We start from the raw sequence: 23847 nt of genomic DNA, 5'->3' as shown, positions 1-23847 counted from the left end.
GTTCACGGAATTTGATTTCGTTATTAAAAACCCTTTAAAACATTCTATATATACTCCAATATGGAATAATCCAACTTTTAAAATTAATAAATCTAGTGTAAACTGGGCTACTTGGAAAAATGGTGGAATTTGGTCATTAAAGGATATTATAAAAGACCACTCTTGAATACCCTTCTCCCAGTAATGTCAACAATTTGGTCTATCAAATTCTCACTACTATAAATGGACTCAGCTTAAGCATTGTATATCTAATATTTTAGACATAAAAAAAACTAACCACTGATCTCCCAAGTTGTTGGCAGATTTGTAGGTCTTTCATGTCTTCCAAAAAAAGTTGCTTCTAAATGTTACAAAATTCTACAATTAGCAAAGTTCAATTCACCAACAAATGTCATGAAATCATGGGAACATGATTTAAATGTTCAGCTAAGTGAGCAAGAATGGAAGAAATTTTGGATAAAGTCTACACACTCCAGAAGATCAGCATCTATCTCGCAATCCATGTTTTACCCGGCACACAAGGCTTTATGGACTCCAGTTAAACTTGCCAAGTTGAACACATCAACAATGAAATATAATATGGACAAATGTTGGTCATGTGAAATGGATATTGGTATGCTTAAACACATAATTTATTAATGTCCTTTCATACAAGAATATTGGATCGCCATATGGACTACTATATCTAATGCATGAAATATCCAGGATGTTTTAGCATATAACATAATTATTTTAGGATCCATAGCTATACAATCACCGTTAGATAAATATCAAGCACAACTTTTGGATATTCTCTTACATCAAGCTTTAAGAACTATTTTCTTTTGTTGGAAAGACCTATCCAAAGTAACTTATTTAACATGGTGGAACTCTGTATGCATTATAGCTAAATATGAATATGCTGCAGCTGAAAAACTCAACGCAACTATTAAATATAATAAAATATGGACTCCTTTACATGATCATATAATCCTTGTTAAGTCCTTTCTGTTGGGTGTTAAAATATTCAATCATTCTGATTTCAAAGGTCTTACGTTCTTGTATGGTTTTAAAGTTACCTTTCAGTATTCTCACTGTGAAATCACTGATACAGTGTCCTGGGGTTCCTAACCCATTATAAACCATAAAGCTGTATGTTGATCACCCCACCCCTAACCTATCCACACCCATCCTGTTAGAATATCAATGATATGCTTTGATGTCCCCATGCATACCTCCTACCCACCCCCATCCTCCCACCCTGTCAGACTGTCATAGTAATGCTTGAATGTTTTCACTTATATACACTGTCAGCTAGCACATTTGCTTATTTCCGATCTGAGGAAGAAGGGCAACCTTCCAAAGCTAATCAAGAAATGTATTAAGTTATGTCCAATAAAAAAGGTATCATCTTATTTTCTTTTCCATGTTTTATTTTGTTTGATTTCTATTGATAACCTTAAGAGTGGACTAACACGGCTACCACACTCCTCTACTAGTAGATTATTAGAAATGTTGCGCATTAATGCATTGAGTTGCATTAATGTAAACAGAGAAAGTGTTATAGTAAAGTAAATGAATCAACTGAACATAATAAAAAACAGTAACCCACTCTTTCAATAATGTACTACAACTCCCGACACGCTTTGTGCTGTGACGTCGCTTCCGGCGACTCAAGGCTGGGGGCGGGCCGCCGGAGGATGTGGACAGGGGCCGGCGGCTGTCGGTTTCTTCTTGGTGTGTAGAGAGGAGACTGCGGCTTCCGGGAGAAGCTGTGGCCGGAGCGCGGCTTTCCTTGGAGTCCTGAGAGGAGGAGAAGGAGAGGGAGTTCCAGGTTCTGCTGCGCCCCCTCCTCTCTCTCCGCCGCCGCACGTCATGGCTTTGGAGAAGCAGTTGCACCTGGGCCGGCTGCCCCCTCGGCCCCCCGTACCCGGAGTGCAGTCCGGTTCCAAGATGCGCATGGGGTACGTGGGTGTTAGGCCTAGTCCGGGGGGGGGGGGGGGGCGTGGGCGTTCGGACTTAGGCTCCCACTCGGATTCACGTTCTTGAGGTCGGTTGGGGGAGGGGGGGTTCTCTTCGTCACAAGTCGTTAGGAAGAGATCGGTAGGTAAATGTGTTGGCAATGGCTCAGTCTGATGATCCGAATAGCCTTATGCATGAAACTGCTGGGGGGGGGGGGAGGGGAGGAGGAGGCTCCCATTCCGAATAAGGTTTGGAAACTTGGGAGGGGGGTCCTGATAGTTTTTGGACTTTTATTCCTGTGGCTCTACATATTGGTGGACATGATATAACAATTTATTTTTTGTTGTTGAGGGAGCAGTTGATAGAGGAGGTTGAAAAGAAGGGATCACAGGTAAACTAGTTTGATGGAGCACTGGGTCTGCAATGTTTATTTGGGGAGATAGAAATAACGATCAACAACGGAAAGTGCTTTTGTAAGGCCCAAATGCAGGGGTCTGGTGGGGGTGGGGGATGGGATGGGGCTCCTGTTCTGAATAAGAAAGGTTTGGAAACTTGGGAGGGGGGTCCTGATAGTTTTTGGACCTTTATTCCTGTGGCTCTACATATTGGTGGAGATGATATAAGAATTTATTTTTTGTTGTTGAGGGAGCAGTTGATAGAGGAGGTTGTAAAGAAGGGATCACAGGTGAACTAGTTTGATGGAGCACTGGGTCTGCAATGTTTATTTGGAGAGATAGAAATAACGATCAACAACGGAAAGTGCTTTTGTATGGCCCTAATGCAGGGGTCTGGTGGGGGTGGGGGATGGGATGGGGCTCCCGTTCCGAATAAGGTTTGGAAACTTGGGAGGGGGGGTCCTGATAGTTTTTGGACCTTTATTCCTGTGTCTGTACATATTGGTGGAGATGATATAACAATTTATTTTTTGTAGTTTAGGGAGCAGTTGATAGAGGAGGTTGAAAAGAAGGGATCACAGGTAAACTAGTTTGATGGAGCACTGGGTCTACAATGTTTATTTGGGGAGATAGAAATAACGATCAACAACGGAAAGTGCTTTTGTAAGGCCCTAATGCAGGGGTCTGGTGGGGGGATGGGATGAGGCTCCCGTTCCGAGTAAGAAAGGTTTGGAAACTTGGGAGGGGGGGGTCCTGATAGTTTTTGGACCTTTATTCCTGTGGCTCTACATATTGGTGGACATGATATAAGAATGTATTTTGTTGTTGAGGGAGTTGATAGAGGAGGTTGAAAAGAAGGGATCACAGGTAAACTAGTTTGGAGCAGTGGGTTTGCAATATTTATTTGGAGAGAGAGAAATAACGATCAACAAAGGAAAGTGCTTTTGTATGGACCTAATGCAGTGGTGTTCATCATGTTTATCAGGAGATCCAGAAGTCTCATGCATATTCTGAAACTATAGGACACTACAGAATCAGTCTGAACCGCCCCCCCCCCCCCCAAGACTAGCTAGCTTTCTACCTAGTTTTCTGGGGTCGTATCTTTTTATCGGGCTAATATTTAATGAGCTGGGGTAGAGTTATTTGGCTATTTGTGTAAATTATAGATTGTATTATGATAGTGGTGTCTGGTGCTTTCAGGTTATTTTTTTTTCACAAGGGTAGAATTTGTGCCTGTAATTAGTGATCAATAGCTTTGCTTAAAGCAGAACTCAGGTTGTATGTTTTAACCAGAAATCACTGGGATACCCAGGCCAAAGTCTCGGCCTGCTTATCCGACATTGCTGCCTGGATGTCCAACCGCCACCTGAAACTGAATATGTCTAAGACTGAACTTATTGTCTTCCCACCCAAACCCACTTCCCCTCTCCCTTCACTCTCTATCTCAGTTGAGAACACCCTCATCGTCCCCGTCTCATCTGCCCGCAACCTCGGTGTCATCTTCGACTCCTCCCTCTCCTTTTCTGCGCATATCCAGTAGTTAGCCAAGACCTGTTGCTTCTTCCTCTATAACATTAGCAAAATTCGCCCTTTCCTCTCCGAGCACACCACCCAAACTCTCATCCATTCTCTCATTACCTCTCGCCTTGACTACTGCAACCTACTCCTGACCGGCCTCCCACGTAGCCATCTATCCCCCCTTCAGTCCATCCAGAACTCTGCCGCACATCTTATCTTCCGCCTTAACCGATATACTCATATCACCCCTCTCCTCAAGTCACTCCACTGGCTTCCAATCAGATACCGCATACAGTTCAAGCTTCTCTTACTCACCTACAAATGCACTCGATCTGCGGCCCCTCCGTACCTCTCTACCCTCATCTCCCCTTACGTCCCTACCCGTAACCTCCGCTCTCAAGACATCCCTCCTTTCAGTACCCTTCTCCTCCAACTCCAGGCTCCGCCCCTTCTGTCTCGCCTCACCCCATGCCTGGAACAAACTCCCTGAGCCTATACGCCATGCCCCCTCCTTACCCATCTTCAAATCAATGCTCAAAGCCCACCTCTTCAATGTCGCCTTCGGCACCTAATCAGGAAAACTTAACTACCCCAACTTGACATTTCGTCCTTTAGATTGTAAGCTCTTCCGAGCAGGGACCATCCTTAATTGTTAATTTGTACAGCGCTGCGTAACCCTAGTAGCGCTCTAGAAATGTTAAGTAGTAGTAGTAAGTAGTAACATAAGAAAATCATTGCATGTAAAGATCATATGGTCTATCCGATCTTCCTATCTACTTGATTATTTTGGGTGCCTGCCTACAAAGCATTTTACCCAAAGGGACAAAATGGGCAAAACCTTTTGGTTCTCTGGTACTTTGATGGAAGCTTTGAGCAAAGCATTATGGTTATGGAGTTCACATGGATATGCAGAAATAAGGATCAATGAATAAATTGTAGGTAACTTTAGTGTTGGATTAACTTTCAAAAGCTAGTCTTAGGTTTATCTTCTCTATTAAATTAGTGAAGAACAATACAATTTTACTAGGCTTTAGTTGAGTCATTTAAGTTTAGGATACCCGCTTATGTGAGTTTAGCTCTGTAAAAGGGGTGGTGGTAGATGGGGGATGAGAGAGAAAAACTGATAAAGGACATAGGCTCTTCCAGTATTTGTTTCTCAAACGTTTTACATTCATATGCATACTTCTAAAGTGCCTTTTAAGTACTTTGATATGAGGTGTTGAAGTGATCTTGAAATTTTCACTTATTGTCCTGTTTCTTTTTTTTCTCTGTGATATTTTATGTCCTATGAATATTGATTCTCATCCTTAATTTTTGGCCCAGTATAGCATCTTTCTGTACTTTTTTTTTGTATTGGATCTTATACACAACATTTATTTGTTTATTTATTGCATTTGTATCCCACGTTTTCCCATCGTATGGTAGGTTCAATGTGGCTTACATAATCTGCCCCAATTTGATTGCCCCTATTTGACTGACTGTACATTTGTCCTTTGGATTATAAGCTCCTTGAGCAGGGACTGTCCTTCTATGTTAAACTGTACAGCGCTGCGTAACCCTAGTAACGCTTCAGAAATGTCAAGTAGTAGTCGTAAAAGGCGGTTACAAAATGTAGATTTCTCTATCATCATGCTGATCAATCCATAGACTGGTGGGTTGTGTCCATCTACCAGCAGGTGGAGATAGAGAGCAATCTTTTGCCTCCCTATATGTGTAGTAGTAGTAAAATGCGATTACAAAATGTAGATTGTTGAAGTCTAGTGCATAATACAGAAGTACAATAAACGCTTAGGTTGATATATTAGCATATTGCGAGAGAGGTTAATATTATTTTCCATTTCTGAACTTTTCATGATATATGGTGGTATGGGATTAGGCAGATCCAGGGGGAAACTTCTTGAAAAGATGTGTTTTCAGGTTTATATTGAAACATTGCAAAAAAACCAGGCTTGCTGTAAGGGTGGTAGCCTGGCACTTATCTTACACAGCAGTGCTGGTCAGGTACTGGTGATAGTTCGAAGCCAGGTTGCCATCCTTCTGTCTCTTACATACCCATCTCTTGTTTTATTTTCACGTCTGTTAAGCAGGAATAGAATTCTTCTCCTAGTCAAAACTTAGTGATACAACATAAGTTTTTGCATGTCAGAAGGTGTTTGACAATAAGAAGAGAGACCAGTATAGCTCTTGGTAAAAAGAGCTGAAAAGGTTAAAACATTTATGTTTAAGGTGCAAGGGATTATAGAAGGAGGAGGGTGTGAAGCAGTGGGATGCAGTGAGTTATTCTGGTGAACAAAATTGAGTGATTACACTTTTTTTTTTGCCTAGATGAGAAAATGCAGGGGTGGAATTGTCGGATAGAAGGGGAGATCTTGAAACAGCAGAAACAGTGAATAGATAACATTTTATGTGGTGATTGCAGAAGAATGGTATGATGAAGGATCATAGATGAGTGACTGGATTACGAGCAGAAGAAGGATGGATCATAAGCCATTTATGGAGAAGATAGTACTGATGGAACTAGCATAATTGAAATAGATAAGGTAGAGGGGCCAGTCAGGATGCATAATGCAATCTTAAGGGAGCTTAGAGAGGTAGACAGGTGGGTGCCCTGTCTGTTTGCACTTTGGACATGGGAGAGCTTACTGAAGACTAGAGATGGGTAGCTGGTATTCTTCAGGCTACTGGGATGAGGCTAGAAAACTGCAGACCCATGAGCTTGATCTACATATTAAATTGACATTTCTAAAGGGGAGGATTATATGATAATTTTATGCCCATGGCAAAGTTTTGCAAGTTTAAAAATGATCAGACATTCCACTGACATCTGTAGGTGTATTTTATTTCTCACCTTTGTCATTAAGAAACTAAGACAATTAACACAAAACATACTTAGACATCTCTCTATATAAAAGGCAACCCCAACGTTCTGAAGCCTCCACGGAAGTTGAGGCGCCTGAGATATCCGGTGTGCACTGGAGTGTCTGCACCGCCCTCGCGTCAAAACGTCATGACGTCGAGGGCGGAGCTATGACACTCGACGAGGGCCGAAACGGAAACGCCACAGCGAACAAGGCAAGTAGCTCCGAGGGACGGAGGGAGGGGGGCCCCTTGCTAGCGCCCGTTTCATTGCGCTCAGAAACAGGCATTTTTTCCTAGTTAGTATATAAAACATCCAATGTAAAAATCACATAAACCAATAGGGAAATGAAGGTGGTGTGAGAGCTGCTTCCAAGTTCAGATAGGAAGCAATAATTGTGCAGTAAAATATGGTAAATGGGAGGTACTGCTGTTACATCAGTCATTATTTTCACCTGGCTGCAGCTTCTTTGGGCTTCAGCTCTGTTAGAACTGACTCCTAAGGGTGCTGTAGGAATATGATTCTTAAGTTTGCAGTTTGCTTGGGGTTTTCACCTTCTCCTGCCCTCTAGTTTCACTACCTGTTCCCTTATAGCAGTGATTCTCAAACCTGTCCAGAGGGAACTCTAGCCAGTCAGGTTTTCAGGATCTCCACAATGAATATGCATGAGATAGATTTGCATACACTGTCCTCTTGATATGCAAATCTATCTCTTGCATATTTATTGTGGATATCCTGAAAACCTGACTGGTTGGGGTTCCCCCTAGACAGGTTTAGAAACCCCTGCCCTAGTTTGGTTTAGTCGTTGTAATGATTTTCCTTGGTCAGGGCCGAAGACTGCTGTTCTTGCACAAACTGTTTTGGGTGTGCCCAACATCTTGGCCAGAGTACGTATATTTGTTATAATTTTTGATTAATCGCAACATTTTGGACATACCAAGTCTGAGTGATTTATGAACTTGAGCTAGTCTCAAAAACCAATAGCAAGAAAGGAACTCCAATAATAATTGATGGGACAGAACACATTCATACTAATCCAGGGCTTAGTATATAAAATTTAAAAGACGTAACCATGGCACTTAGCTCTGCGAAGAAACCGAGCTGCTGTATTTTGTAAAGATTGTAACCTCTTAATGTTCTAGTGTGATAGACCTGCATAGATCCCATTACAATAGTCCAGTCTCGAAGTCACATATGCTTGATATAAAGTGTGTAATGCATCTGTATCCAGATAATTGTGAATGGAGAAAAGTTCCTGCAGGGCCGTGAATATGTGCGTAAGACAGATGAGAATCAAGGATAATACCCAAGTATCTTAAAGACTGAACTAGGGGTAGGGATTACAAAACACAACTGGAACAGTGGAAGGTACAGGTAACATAGTAACATAGTAGATGACGGCAGAAAAAGACCTGCATGGTCCATCCAGTCTGCCCAACAAGACAAACTCATATGTGTATACCTTACCTTGAATTTGTACCTGTCCTTTTCAGGGCACAGACCATATAAGTCTGCCCAGCAGTATTTCCCGCCTCCCAACCACCAGTCCCGCCTCCCATCACCGGCTCTGGTACAGACCGTATAAGTCTGCCCTCCCCTATCCTCGCCTCCCAACCACCACCCCCTCTTCCACCCACCTGCTCCGCCACCCAATTTCAGGTGTTGAGAACAATTAGATTCTTTCAACCAGTTTGCAACAGCGTCCAAATGTGATTGTAAAGGGGACATATCAATAGCCCATGGGTTTGTTTGCCAAACTAAAAGAATATTGGCATAGAGATAGATATACTAAAAGATTGAATTAAGGTTGCCAGGGGAGAGAGAATAGACTCTTGGGGTATAGCAAAAGAAAGAGGATAATCAGAACTGTGAGAGTTTGCAATCAAGAAGGCCCTGTTTTGCAAAAAGGAATTCAACCAGTTTAGAACAGTGCCCAAAATACTTATTGTGGATAGTTTGTGCAAAAGAAGAGAGTGATTAATAAGGTCAAAGGCAGCTGACACATCCAAAGAAACCGGAAGAGTGATTAAACCTTTGTCTAGTTTGCTGTGTATTTCACTAACAAGGGATACTTTTATGGTCTCTTTACTATGTCCTGAATGAAAGCCACATTGTCTAGTGTGTAAAATGTGTATAGCCTCTACGTGGGAGAGAAGTTGTTGGAATACCAATTTTTCTGTCACTGTAGAAAAAAAAAAAGTAAAGTTGAAACAGGACTAGTTTGAAGGCAAAGAAGCATTGAGAGTGGTCTTTTTCAGAATTGGGTGAGCTACAGATACTTTCCAAAGCTGGGGTAAATCCCCTGTGGATAAGCTTAAACTGATGAATAACAGGTAGGAGACTTAGATTTGACCACATTCCCCCAAGTTGATTAAATATATTAGGACAATAACTGTCCCCCCTTTTCACTTGCAGAGGGTGTGCCAGAGCTGGTGGTGGGAGGCGGGGCTGGTGGTTGGGAGGCGGGGATAGTGCTGGGCAGACTTGTAGGGTCTGTGCCCTGAAAATGACAGTTACAAATCAAGGTAAGATTTACACAAAAAGTAGCACATATGAGTTTGTCTTGTTGGGCAGACTGGATGGACCATGCAGGTCTTTTTCTGCCGTCATCTACTACGTTACTGTGTCTGTCCTCAGAAAAGTTTCTAAATCTGTCTTCGTCCTGACTTTAAGTCCCTCCTTACCTCCCCTTCTTCCATCCACCCCTGGGTTAACTCTCCCTATGTAGGCTACTTAAGAGCCAAGTATCTTCAGTATTAGTCAATCCTACTAATTCATATCTCTTAACACAGTTCACTTTTTCACACTTGTGAAACATAAACATGACCGTCATTCAATGCAGCACATGTTGTGCTTCAGTCCTAAGGCAAACCATCTGGAACCTTAGAGCTTACCACATGTCTCCAAATATCAACTGTGAAAGATGAAATCAACAACGTCAAGAAGAAATTGGCAACAGTTAAGGAAGCATCCAGGATTACCCAATTCCCAGCTAATTTACCACCAGCACTGCCATGGAGAGTAAAGCAACAGAGGAATAGATGGGTCACAGTAGATTCGGGTAGATTACCACTGTGACAGAGGCATTCACCCTCCCAACCTTTGCCCTTATATAATTTCTTTGATGCTCAGAAAAGAAGTACTGATGTGGAACCAGAGGCAAAGAATCTAACATCCCCCAAACAGTGACAGATTGGTGCAAACCAGAAAATTCTTACATCTAGGAGACTCCATGATCAGAGGCATTAACTTAGGAACACAGTTCAAAGGACCCAACTTAGTGAAACACCTTCCAGGATCCTCAATCGCCAGAAGTACCAACCAAATACTGAAGAGGAGAGTAAGGATTCTAATACTGATGATGTAATCCATCTGGGGACAAATGACCTGGCCAAGAATACCAAGTTCAGAGCATAGAGAGCATTCCAGAAGCTTGGGGAGGGACTCAAGTCTTTGGTTCGGACTGCAGCTGTTTCTGAAGTAATTCCTTCATGTCGGAAGGAGAGGAAAGACTATGTAAAACAGAGGAATTCAATAAGTGGCTTAAAGCCTGGTGTAAAGAGGAAGGTTTTAGATATGTAGGAGGATGGGGGTAGTACATGTTAAAATAACAGGCTGCTCTGTAATGATGGGCTAGATCTTTCTGTGACAAGAAAATGGATCCTTGGGGACAAATTCAGACGGTATGTTCTAGACATTTAAACTAGATTGTGGGGGTGACAAAAGAAGACAAGGAAACTCAATCACCCCCAGAAACGAACATGATGGCAGAGGTCATGTAAATATAGAAAACCATCCAAACTCACAAAGTACATGGAAAGCAACGAGCACAAATGCTTGTAGTCTAAGTAAAAAGCTTCAAGATTTGCAAGCCCTAATGTTTGAGGAAGAGGTGGTGGAGTGGCGCTTTATGTGAAAATCAGTATCGGAGCGGCTGAAATGCGGGAACGCAGGGAACCTGGAGAAAGGAAGAGGCTATCTGGATCGTCCTGGAAAGAGAAGATGGAGCCTGTATCCACACAGGTGTTATCTACAAGCCTCCGGCACAAATGGAGAAGCTGGACAAAGATCTGATAGAAGATATTCATAAGCTTGGTATGAAAGGGGAGGTGCTATTGTTGGGAGATTTCAACTTGCCTGATGTGGATTAGAATGTCCTGTCAGCAGAATTGTAAAGAAGTAGAGAAGATCATGGATGCCTGTCAAAGTGCCTTGTTCAGACAAGGGAAGGGTCCATGCTGGATCCAGTGCTCACAAACGGAGGAAGTGTATCCAGTGTCTGTGTGGGTGCCCACGTAGGTAATAGTGATCATCTCCCAATATGGTTTGATATAAGAGCAAAAGCGAAGTGCGGGATGTACATCACTCAAAAGTACTGGATTTCAGACGTAATGATTTTGGTAAAATGGGGGGGGGGGGGGGAGGGAGATACCTTAAGAAGGAGCTAATGGGCAGGGGTAGACATTGCAGAAATGGAAGCACAGTGGTACAAGCTGAAAACTGCTATAAATATGACAACTGATCTTTACACATGGAAAGTAAACAAGAGAAACAGGAAGCCTATATAGTTATCCAAACAAGTGGCTGAAAAAATAAGGGAAAAGAGGCTTAGTTAAAGAAATGCAGAATAATGCAGTGAGAGGATAATGGAAAAGATTACCATATTGAACTCTAAGAAGCAAAGAGGGAAATACGGCTAGTGAAAAGGGCAGGTGGAAGAAAAAAATGGCTAAAAGATTAAAAGAGGTGACAAGACCTTTTCAGATATATCAGGGAAAGGAGAAAAGATAGGAATGGAATTTTAAGACTGAAAGATGCTGAGGATGTGGAGAGTGATGGGGGCCACAGAGAGACTGGGGAAGGCTGAGGGGGCATGAGAGAGGGTTGGGTGAAAGTAGAGGTGGGCTGGACCCTGGGGGAGGGGCATGAGAGAGCCTGGGTGAAAGCTGAGGGGCTGGAGGTAGGTGGGCTGGACCCTGAGGAGGGGGCATCAGAAGCTTGGTGAAAGCTGAGGAGGGGGGCATGCGAGGATACATCAAGCTTTGTACAGGTGAAAAATTAAAACTTGATAATTGGTCCAAAGTGTTAAGGATTATTTTAGATTCGGATTTGACTTGTACCAAACAAATAAATGCACTTAAGAAGAACTTTTTCTTTAACTTTAGGCAACTTGGAGCAATTAGAGCATCATTTCATCCACAGAACTTTAGAGGAGTGGCCTAGTGGTTAGGGTGGTGGACTTTGGTCCTGAGGAACTGAGTTAGAAGGCACAGGCAGCTCCTTGTGACTCTGGGCAAGTCACTTAACCCTCCATTGCCCCAGGTACAAATAAGTACTGTATACAATATGTAAGTCGCATTGAGCCTGCCATGAGTGGGAAAGTGCGGGGTACAAATGTAACAAAACAAAAAAAAACTTTGGTACAAGCAACCTTGCTCCCATTGTTAGATTATTGCAATTCTTTGTATGTTGGAATCAGTGGCGTAGCCAGCATGGGACCACGGGAGCATGGGCCCCTGTAGATTTATTTCACGTATGATTTGTACAGTGGGGTTGGTTTTTTTTTTCTTGCATCTGTGGTACCTTTTTTTTTTATAACTCAGCATAGCATGAATGTGAAGATATACAAGAATGTTTGAAATATACAAATCCTATTAATTTAGATCAGCAGATTTTTTTTTTTTTTAGGGTTTTCTGACTCATTGCTGCCAGATTATGGCTAGCGTAGGATTGATTTCTCTGCAGTTGGTATCAAGTGACTGACTTTGTGCTAAATATCATTTTATTTGTTTGCAGACCTGGAAGAAAACGGGATTTTTCTCCAGTGCCTTGGAGCCAGTACTTTGAATCCATGGATGATGTCGTAGTAGAAAACGAAACTGGAAAAGATATATCCTTTCTTAGACTTTGGCTGAGTTACTGTTTGGCTGCGTTCTTATTTCATGAACTTAAGAATAGCCATACTGGGTCAGATCAATATAAGATCATAAGTGTTGCCATACTGGGACAGACCGAAGGTCCATCAAGCCCAGCATCCTGTTTCCAACAGTGACCAATCCATGTTACAAGTGCCTGGCAAGATCCCAAAACAGTACAATATATTTTATGCTGCTTATTTCTAGAATAAGCAGTAGATTTTCCCCAAGTCCATCTTAATAATGGCTTATGGACTTTTAGGACGCTATCCAAACAATTTTTTTTTAACCTTGCTAAGCTAACTGCGTTTACTACATTCTTTTGCAACGAATTCCAGAGTTTAATTACACGTTGAATGAAGAAATAGTTTCTCCAGTTTGTTTTAAATTTACTACTTTATAGCTTCTTTTCGTGCCCCCTAGTCCTAGTATTTTTGGAAAGATTAAACAAGCCATTCACATCTACCTGTTTCACTCCCTTCATTATTTTATAAACTTCTATCATATCTCCCCTCAGCCGTCTTTTCTCCAAGCTGAAGAGCCCTAGCCACTTTAGCCTTTCCTCATAGGGAAGTCATCCCATCCCTTTATCATTTTTGTCGCCCGTCTCTGTATCTTATCTAATTGCAGTGACCAGACTTGCACTCAGTATTCAAGGTGCGGTCACACCATGGAGAGTTACAAAAGCATTATAATGTCCTAATTTTTGTTTTCCTAATAATACCTATTTGATTTATTTGCTGCCGCTAACCATGTGGTCCAGTGTCAAGAATCAGATTCCGGTTTCCGGCTTAGCTGGGTCAAACTGTCAGGTCTGGTCACTGTTGTTCCTTCTGTAATCAGATAGTATAAATATGTACTGTTTCTCTTTAGTTACATCCAGATTCATGTACATTTATAATCCTTAACTATTCACACACTTTTAGAATTTACAGAAGTGGATCAGAAGGGCCTGTCTTACTTCTGTTGCATGGTGGTGGGCATTCTGCTCTTTCCTGGGCAGTTTTTACCGTGAGTATATAAGGTTCAAGCTCTGTCTCCAGATGGCTGGTTTCCTGGATTGAGCAGTGGTTAAAAGAAAATTGAGAGAACTGGCCATTTAACCCTACTCTCTGTGGAGAAAGGTAAATAGTGAGGTATTAATCTGTACCAGGGCTTGTGCTTTTTAACGTGTTTGTAAGGGGCTGGAAGTGGAGATAATGAGCGACACAATCATGGCTTTTGAAAGGTTGTAGGCAGACTGTGAGACTGGAAGACTGGGCTTCTAAGTAGGAGATGAAATTTAGTGTGGACAAGTGCAAAGTGACGCAAATAGAGAAGAATAACCCAAATTATAGGCTACATGATCCTAGATTCCACGTTCTGAGTCACCATCCAGGAAAAGAATCCAGGTGTCGTGGACAAATACATTGAAACCTTCTACACAGTGTGCGGTGGGGCCCAAAAAAAAACAAATAACATTAGGCATTATTAGGATAGATACAGAAAATAAAACAAAGAATATAATACCATCCTCACTCCATGGTGCAACTGCACCTTGAATATTGTAGGCAATTGTTTGCTGCATCTCAGAAAAGGAAAGGAAATGGGACTTGATATACCGCCTTTCTGAGTTTTTTGCAACTACATTCAAAGCGGTTTACATATATTCAGGTACTTATTTTGTACCAGGGGCAATGGAGGGTTAAGTGACTTGCCCAGAGTCACAAGGAGCTGCAGTGGGAATCGAACTCAGTTCCCCAGGATCAACGTCTGCTGCACTAACCACTAGGCTACAGAGAAGGGTGACCAATGATTAAAATAATGGGGGGGGGGGGGGGGGGGCATATGATAGAGGTCAGTAACATTCTGAGTGGGGTGGAATGGGTAAAGATTTTCTCTTTTCAAGAAATACAAAGACTAAGACATAACAAGAAGTTACAAAATAGTACATTTAGAACAAATGGGGGAAAACATTTTTTTTTTACTCACTGCATCGTTAAGCTCTGGAACTCACCAGAGGAGTGACCTAGAAACTTTAGCATGGCTGGGCTTAAAAATGGTTTGGACAAGTTCTTAGAGGAGAAGTCTATAAACTGTTAAGGTAGATGGGTAGAAAGTCACCACCTATCCCTGGAAGTAAGTAGTACAGAATCTTTGTACTTTTTAGGATCCTGCCAGGTACTTGTGATCTGGATTAGGTACTGTTGGAAGCAGGATACTGGTCTGGATGAACAGAGAGGGTGGTGGACGCTTGGAATGCCCTCCCGCGGGAGGTGGTGGAGATGAAAACGGTAACGGAATTCAAACATGCGTGGGATATGCATAAAGGAATCCTGTGCAGCAGGAATGGATCCTCAGAAGCTTAGCTGAAATTGGGTGGCGGAGCAGGTGGGGGGAAGAGGGGTTGGTGGTTGGGAGGCTAGGATAGGGGAGGGCAGACTTATACGGTCTGTACCAGAGCCGGTGATGGGAGGCGGGACTGGTGGTTGGGAGGCGGGAAATACTGCTGGGCAGACTTATACGGTCTGTGCCCTGAAAAAGACAGGTACAAATTCAAGGTAAGGTATACACATATGAGTTTATCTTGGGCAGACTGGATGGACCATGCAGGTCTTTTTCTGCCGTCATCTACTATGTTACTATGTCTGACCCAGTATGGCAGTTACATTCTTGTGTACACATGGGAACCCAGCACGTTGTCAGCTGATTAGTGAGTGATGTATATTAGTATTAGATGCTGTCTGGCAAAACAGAGGTTTGTTCTTATGACACACAGTTTCCTAGCTGAGTTGTCCTCATGCTAGATCAGACCAAAGGTTATCTGAGGCCAGAATCATTGGTCAATGTCAAACATCTGGCAGGATCCTGCAGAGCAGATAGATGCTTTGTTTTTGTTTGCTACCTGGGATAAGTATTTGGCTTTCCAGAATCTACCTAGCTAAAATCTTTGCTATATCCTCTATTAAATAATCCTAATAAATAAATATTAATGCTGGGTAGTATAGGATTTAGTTGTGATTAAATGGAGCCAATTTGGGTCACACAAACTAAATTCTGGTGGACCATAAGCACATTACAAGCATAGAAACACTTGAAAGTCAAAAATAGTAAGAGATTTTAAAAGCATCACTTATTCTCATGCTTGAACAGCTAAGATCCAATGAGAATTGATTTCTTTTTTAGTCATTTACTGATTAGGACCTGTAATTTGCACATCTCTTCCTTGCCTTCTATTTTTAAGCCTTGTGGTGCAGGAATAAATTTCTTTTCTGACGGGGAGAAAAATCTGAAATACTATTGAGATTTTTTATCACAAGTTAAATATATCACCTATTTCTGACAGCATAGCTAGATTTAGGCTCTATGTAGAAGAGGAAGGTTTCATGTCTTGCATCTGTAGTCAGGAGCCTGGAAAGAAAATAGATTCTGGCTGTTTATGACCTGATCTATTTCTTAACCAATTACATAACAATTTGCTTTGGCAATTAGAAATGGAGCAGCTAGACTGCAACACCTGCTGACTAATTAGAAATGAAATTCAGCAAGGGTAAATCTGCAAGAAATTTGTTTCTGGGTGTTGAGGCAGTAGTGAAGCTTGTGGAGGAGTGGCCTAGTGGTTAGGGTGGTGGACTTTGATCCTGGGGAACTGAGGAACTGAGTTGGATTCCCACTTCAGGCACAGGCAGCTCCTTGTGACTCTGGGCAAGTCACTTAACCCTCCATTCCCCCATGTAAGCCGCATTGAGCCTGCCATGAGTGGGAAAGCGCAGGATACAAATGTAACACAAATAAAATAGATACTATTGGAGATTCTACATGGAATGTTGCTACTATTGGAGATTCTACATGGAATGTTGCTATTCCACTAGCAACATTCCATGTAGAAGGCTGCGCAGGCTTCTGTTTCTGTGAGTCTGACGTCCTGTCAGACTCACAGAAGCAGAAGCCTGCGCGGCCACATTGGTGATGTGCAAGGGCCGACTTCTACATGGAATGTTGCTAGTGGAATAGCAACATTCCATGTAGAATCTCAAATAGTAGCAACAGTGGAGGAGTGGCCTAGTGGTTAGGGTGGTGGACTTTGGTCCTGAGGAACTGAGTTCGATTCCCACTTCAGGCACAGGCAGCTCCTTGTGACTCTGGGCAAGTCACTTAACCCTCCATTGCCCCATGTAAGCCGCATTGAGCCTGCCATGAGTGGGAAAGTGCAGGATACAAATGTAACACAAATAAAATAGATACTATTGGAGATTCTACATGGAATGTTGCTACTATTGGAGATTCTACATGGAATGTTGCTATTCCACTAGCAACATTCCATGTAGAAGCCTGCGCGGCCACATTGGTGATCTGCAAGGGCCGACTTCTACATGGAATGTTGCTAGTGGAATAGCAACATTCCATGTAGAATCTCAAATAGTAGCAACAGTGGAGGAGTGGCCTAGTGGTTAGGGTGGTGGACTTTGGTCCTGAGGAACCGAGTTTGATTCCCACTTCAGGCACAGGCAGCTCCTTGTGACTCTGGGCAAGTCACTTAACCCTCCATTCCCCCATGTAAGCCGCATTGAGCCTGCCATGGTGGGAAAGCGCAGGATACAAATGTAACACAAATAAAATAGATACTATTGGAGATTCTACATGGAATGTTGCTACTATTGGAGATTCTACATGGAATGTTGCTATTCCACTAGCAACATTCCATGTAGAAGGCTGCGCAGGCTTCTGTTTCTGTGAGTCTGATGTCCTGCACATACGTGCAGGACGTCAGACTCACAGAAGCAGAAGCCTGCGCGGCCACATTGGTGATCTGCAAGGGCCGACTTCTACATGGAATGTTGCTAGTGGAATAGCAGCATTCCATGTAGAATCTCAAATAGTAGCAACAGTGAGGAGTGGCCTAGTGGTTAGGGTGGTGGACTTTGGTCCTGAGGAACTGAGTTCGATTCCCACTTCAGGCACAGGCAGCTCCTTGTGACTCTGGGCAAGTCACTTAACCCTCCATTGCCCCATGTAAGCCGCATTGAGCCTGCCATGAGTGGGAAAGCGCAGGGTACAAATGTAACAAAAATAAAATAGATACTATTGGAGATTCTACATGGAATGTTGCTACTATTGGAGATTCTACATGGAATGTTGCTATTCCACTAGCAACATTCCATGTAGAAGGCTGCAGGCTTCTGTTTCTGTGAGTCTGATGTCCTGCACATACGTGCAGGACGTCAGACTCACAGAAGCAGAAGCCTGCGCGGCCACATTGGTGATCTGCAAGGGCCGACTTCTACATGGAATGTTGCTAGTGGAATAGCAACATTCCATGTAGAATCTCAAATAGTAGCAACAGTGGAGGAGTGGCCTAGTGGTTAGGGTGGTGGACTTTGGTCCTGAGGAACTGAGTTCGATTCCCACTTCAGGCACAGGCAGCTCCTTGTGACTCTGGGCAAGTCACTTAACCCTCCATTGCCCCATGTAAGCTGCATTGAGCCTGCCAAGAGTGGGGAAAGCGCGGGGTACAAATGTAACAAAAATTTTAAGTCCCTTTTTGTTTATATTAAAGAGGAGCAGATGCATGTAGATGGCTTTTTATAATCGCAGTTAAGACTTGCCTTATGAGACGAATGGCTTTGTCTGTTCACGGGTGCCCCCACACTGACTCATTGAGCCCAGTGGTTGCTTGAGAGACTAGCGCAGGAGTCGGAACAGTAGGTCCACCAGAGAATCTCAGCAGAACCCCAGAGCCTAGTCAAGGAACAGCTCTTTTTTTTTTGGTTCTTGGTAGTCGGAGTGTCTGGAAGGAGAAATGGTGGGTTCTTACTTCCCCTTTTTAAACTAGACTCATTTTTGAAGCATTCTCTGTGGCATGTCTTATACAATATCATTTGAAACTATTTGGGAAGCAGTAGCTTGACATGGGGAGATTAGTTTGTTTGCCCAGTTGAACAGGAGGTGGATGAAGCTGAGTTTCAGGAGTCTGAAATTTCCAGTGCTAAAATACATTAGGATGCCTATGAAAACAAGGCTGTGAAGGCCTTGATGTCGGGTTGGCCTTATGTAATTGTCTAGGCTTTGGAAAATGCAATTGCACTCCGTAAGCTTCACCTCAATAAGCGTTCTGAAGCTTCTTGAGGAGTTGTAGTAGATGCAACACCTTGTAAAAGTCTTCATGATCGTGTAGGTTTCACATTCTGCTGTCTTAAAAATAGTCTACATAGTGGGGCAATGTGTGATCAGAGAGCGTATGAAGCGGGGACTAGTATACATAAATAAAAACTCTGAAAAGTGAAGTTTTGGAATTGTAAATCTGAATAATTTATTTGACATTCAATACAGTAAGAACTGTTCTTTTGGTATACAAAGATATCATCACTCTGTTCTGTCTTGCATATACGCTACATCTTAAGAGACTTTTGGCTTACATAAGTGACATGTAACATGACTTGCATGATGTATTATGTTTCAGATGTCTTGTATTACTTATTAATAAAGACTTCTTAAAATTAAAAAAAAAATAGTCTACATAGAAGCATATTTTCAAAGCACTTAGCCTTCCAAAGTTCCATAGGTTTCTTTATACTTTCAAGTTGAAAGTGTGAGGTGAGGGGTGTGTGTGAAAGGGGCCCTATATGCATATATATGGAGGGTGTAAATGCCAAATGGGGTAAGGGGTGTTGGGGCATGAAGTGCACCTTATTTTTATCCAATCCCCTTGTACTCGCCTCTTTCCCTTTTCCCCTCACAAGTTTATTACTTGCAAGCAGTGGCTGCCTCAGACAACATCTTGGGTCTCACTGCCATCACCTTTGTTCAGCTACCTCTGGCACATCTTTGGCCTGGATGCCAATTCCTCAACATGGGTTCCAGTATATTATTATTATTATTAGCATTTGTATAGCACTTCCAGACGCACGCAGCGCTGAACACCTGACACAAAGAGACAGTCCCTGCTCAAAAGAGCTTACAATCTAAATAATACAGACAGACGAGACAGTTACGGGTGAGGGAAGTAATGGGAGCTAAAAAGCAGCATAGGGCCTGACTTCCTCACCAGCCCAATGCAGCAGGTGGTTGGGTCTGTCCTCCACATCTCGCGCTGCCTCACTATCTTCAGCTCAAGAATGGTGATATGTTTTTCTCATATTAACAGTTCCCTCTCTGTCTAAAAGCAAGGTACAGGCAAAAGTGATATCGCTGTCTGATGGCTGCCTTGTCCTGGAACTCTCCTTGGCCTTTTTCACTTCCTGGCCCTGCCCAAATCCATCCACCAGGCTGGAAATCCCAACCCTTGTGACCTCCCTGAAAATCCTCCCTCCCACTTCCTTAAAACAGGGGCATTTTTTTCAAAGTGGGGGAGGAGGGTCACACATGGGATAAATTTGCAAGCACTACCTCCATTGTATGCAGATGTATCTCATGTATATTCATTGTGGATATCCTGTAAACGAGTGACTGGGTGTGTCCCGAGGACTTGGTTGAGAACCTCTGCTCCATCTGAATGCAGGAGACACGACAGGTCTGCTGATATTTTCCTTCGATTCTGTGTGGTGTCTCATGAAATGTCATTTTGTCAGCAGACCTTTCTAGCTCCCCTTTCCTAAGGTTCATACTACATGACATTCAGCTTTCTTATGACCAGTTTAAGAAAGAGCTGACATCCTCTTTGTAAAAAGCATTTGAGGTTCTGCTGGACAAGGTAGCCTTACAGTGAAACCCTCTTTCCTTATTGTTCACCAGTACCCTTACTTGCCTACAGTCTGTATCAACCCTGGTTAGTTAACTCTTTTTCTGTGTGCTCTTTTAACGGATTGTGGTATAGCAAGCTCAGCGTAAACTACCACTGGATTTCATAAGGGGGGGAAAAAAACCCTTGTAAATTGTCTTTGTCGTTCTATTCATGCAGGCAGCAGCGTTAACCTTTTTTTGATTGTGAATTCATGTAGTATTTCTTTATTATTAGACTAGGAAAAAAGGCCCGTTTCTGACACACTTGAAATGGGTGCTAGCAAGGTTTTTCTCTGAGTGTGTGTTTTACAGAGTAAATGTGTGAGTGTGTGTGACAGAGAGAGTGAGACTGGGTGCAAGAGTGTGTGTGTGAGAGTGAGTGTGTGCCAGGGGCCCCCCCCCCCTTCCCAGTTCCAGGGTGGCCTCGCCCCTTCCCTTCCCTTCCCGTTCCAGGGTCAGCCCTCTCCCCCTCCCTCCCAGTTTCAGGGTCACCCCCCCCCCTCCCTCCCAGTTCCTGGGTCCGCCCGCCCCCCCTCCAAGTTCCAGGGTCCGCCCCCCTCCCATTCTAGGGTCGTTGCCCCCCCCCTCTTCCCCCCCCCCCTCCAGCAACCCTGCAATGTTTAACTGCAAAATTAGGGAGCTGTGTAGTGTATTAAAATGCACCTGAAACATTGTGAAGCTGACTCCGTGGCTTCACTGAAGTGAAGGGTTCGTAAGGTTCGTCAGATTCATCAGTCTGTCACCATCTCTTTTGGCCTCGCCCTCGATGTCATCACGTTTTGACGCAAGGGCGGGGCCGAGATAGATGGTGACAGACTGACAAATCTGACGAACCTTACGAACCCTTCACTTCAGTGAAGCCACCGCCCTCGACGTCATCACGTTTTGACGCAAGGGCGGGGCCGAGAGAGATGGTGACAGACTGACGAATCTGACGAACCCTTCACTTCAGTGAAGCCACGGAGTCAGCTTCAGAACATTGGAGGTGCTTTTTATTATAGTAGGGATGGGCAGAGAGGGGCCAGAACATGCTGGAGGTAAAGCCTCAGCCTTCGTCCACTCCATGAGGTTGTTATTTGTCCCTCAACATCTCTAAGAAGATGATAAAGGCCTGGCATCCAAAATACATACCACAGTTTTGTTTTGTTTTTTTAGGCTGGAGATCACAGGACAAATACAGTGCTGTTTGCCAGAATGTTTTTAATTTATAAGTCTTTATTGAACATTGGTAAAAAATACAAATTAAAGCATCTGAGATCCAAATATTACCCTATATCAGTCTCATATTAATACAAACTTAAAATACTTTTGGCACAAGCAAAACCTTCAAGTACCACACCATTGCTATAACATTATCTCATTATACTTCCAACTTTTTTTCATTTATTTTTTTAATACAGTAATCCCCCCTAAATCTACTCCATTCCCCACCCCCTCCCCTCCATACCCTATCATCCTCCTATCCTACCCCCATGCCCTCCCAAACAATCAACCTAGTTGCCTTCTCATCCACAGCATTTTTGCAAAAAGGGTTCCCAAATTTTCTTCCATTTGGGCAAGGTTCTGCTTTTAACTGCAGTCAGTCTCTCCATCTCACACATACGTCTAACTTTAGTTGTTTGCCAGAATGTTTTAAGGATTTACCACCAGCATGTTTTCTCCCCTTCTTCCTAACGTCTTTGCCTCTTCAGAAATGATTCCTGCACAATTCTAGGTTGTAAAGCAAGTTTAGCTCTTCCATTCACCAGCACTTTTGCTATAGCACTCCCACTTTGAAACTCAGGAGCGCAATCTGGGAATTTGTTTTTTAAATTTAATTTTATAGGATTATATTTAGTCTGCCTTTCATAATGACATGGTTGGGGAAACATGAGATGAGTTTTTGGTTTTTTTTTTTAGTTGCCAAAATGAATTGGTGTTCAGTGATATAGTAAGTCCTAAGAATGGTGGATATCCAGAGCAGTGGACCGTGCCAGACCCCTTCCCACCCCCCCACATGGGCCTAACTCAATGACCTGTGATTGCTTTAAAGTGGCAGCTGCGACTTCTAGGGTAATCTCAGGATTACCAGTAGAAGTTGCAGCTGCTGGTTTTGGAGGAAGTGGGGATTGTTCCTGCTGATCCCACCCTAGACCACTAGGGCATTGTTGAGGTAGGCTTGAGGGGGGGGGGTGCTCCAGGAACAATAGATTTTAAGATCAATGGATACTGATTCCCCCCCCCCTTATATAGACAGTTCTGAGGATATGCTTTTTTTTTTTGTTGTTCGTTTGTTTTTAAATAAAATAACTGCTTTGCTGAGAGGTTCAGATTTCTCTTTGCAAACTGAACATGGTTTTCTTTGTTCCTTTCTACAGTCTGCAATCACCAGTCGGGTTCGATGTAGGATTGTAGCGTTAGACCTGCGAGGCCACGGTAAGTTAATGGAGATCACGGGAAATGGCAGTGTTACTTAAGTATTCTGGTACTTTGGTGTTTGGTTCTGCTTTGCAGAGGTTTGCGTTTTAGTATGACTGTTTTGCAGCACACATTGAACCAGGGGCGTAGCTACGGGTGGGCCTGGATGGGCCCAGGCCCACCCAGTTTAGCCTCAGGCCCGCCCAGAAGCAGATCCTTGCCGTGACCGTCTCCACCCCTGCCGCAGCGCTTCATTTAATGTTGGCGCTGCTGTTAGTTTCCCACCCCCCGCGGCGGCGCTTTACACTTTACCCGACGGCAACGCTACAGATGCAGCGCTGACGTCCGACGTCCTGCTCCGGGGCCTTCCACGCTGATGTAACTTCCTGTTACGGAGGCGGGACGCGGAAGGCCCCGGAGCAGGACGTCGGACGTCAGCGCTGCATCTGTAGCGTTGCCGTCGGGTAAAGTGTAAAGCGCAGCCGCGGGGTGGGAAACTGTAACAGCAGCGCCGACAACAACATTAAATGAAGCGCTGCGGCAGGGGTGGGAGAGGGTGAGGAAGTCAGTGGGGTGCTGCGTGCTGGCCCAGTAAGGGGAGGCAGGGAGGGGAGGGAACAGAAGGGTGCTGGACTTGCAAGGGTTGGAGGGAAGGGAGAGAGATTTTGGGATTTGCAGAGGGGAGTTGGAGGGAAGGGAGAGAGGTTTTGGGATTTGCAGAAGGGAGGTTGGAGGGAAGGGAAGAGGTTTTGATTTGCAGAGGGGAGGTTGGAAGGAAGGGGAGAGGTTTTGGGATTTGCAGAGGGGAGGTTGGAGGGAAGGGAGAGAAGTTTTGGGATTTGCAGAGGGGAGGTTGGAGGAAGGGAAGAGGTTTTGGATTTGCAGAGGGGAGGTTGGCAGGAAGGAGAGAGAGAGGTTTTGGGATTTGCAGGGGAGGTTGGAAGGAAGGGGAGAGGTTTTGGATTTGCGAGGGGAGGTTGGAGGGAAGGGGAGAGGTTTTGGATTTGCTGAGGGGAGGTTGGAAGAAGGGGAGAGGTTTTGGAATTTGCAGAAGGGAGGTTGGAGGGAAGGGAAGAGGTTTTTGATTTGCAGAGGGGAGGTTGGAAGGAAGGGGAGAGGTTTTGGA

General features: G+C 43.6%; 1 protein-coding gene across 1 annotated transcript; it reads left to right on the top strand.

Moving 5' to 3' along the window:
• Positions 1 to 1675: 1675 nt before the first annotated feature.
• LOC115468220 (protein phosphatase methylesterase 1-like) lies at positions 1676 to 22780 on the top strand. The gene is made up of 4 exons (XM_030199754.1): positions 1676 to 1943; positions 12508 to 12601; positions 13545 to 13637; positions 22682 to 22780. The coding sequence occupies exons 1-4, from the start codon at positions 1855 to 1857 to the stop codon at positions 22778 to 22780; spliced, it is 375 nt and encodes a 124-aa protein (XP_030055614.1). The 5' UTR covers positions 1676 to 1854.
• The last annotated feature ends 1067 nt before the right edge of the window (positions 22781 to 23847 follow it).

This window comes from Microcaecilia unicolor, chromosome 4 (genome assembly GCF_901765095.1).
Source record: "Microcaecilia unicolor chromosome 4, aMicUni1.1, whole genome shotgun sequence".
Classification (NCBI taxonomy): domain Eukaryota; kingdom Metazoa; phylum Chordata; class Amphibia; order Gymnophiona; family Siphonopidae; genus Microcaecilia; species Microcaecilia unicolor.
Note: the sequence above shows the minus strand (reverse complement) of the source record. Positions and strands in the feature narration are given on the sequence as shown.

What these genes read in the sequence shown, in the direction of transcription:
- LOC115468220 (XM_030199754.1), top strand. Translation starts at nt 1,855, where the DNA reads ATGGCTTTGGAGAAGCAGTTGCACCTGGGCCGGCTGCCCCCTCGGCCC. An exon ending in GGTTCCAAGATGCGCATGGG is followed by an intron (nt 1,944 to 12,507) that starts GTACGTGGGTGT and finishes ATTTGTTTGCAG; the next exon opens with ACCTGGAAGAAAACGGGATT. An exon ending in TTTCCTGGGCAGTTTTTACC is followed by an intron (nt 13,638 to 22,681) that starts GTGAGTATATAA and finishes TCCTTTCTACAG; the next exon opens with TCTGCAATCACCAGTCGGGT.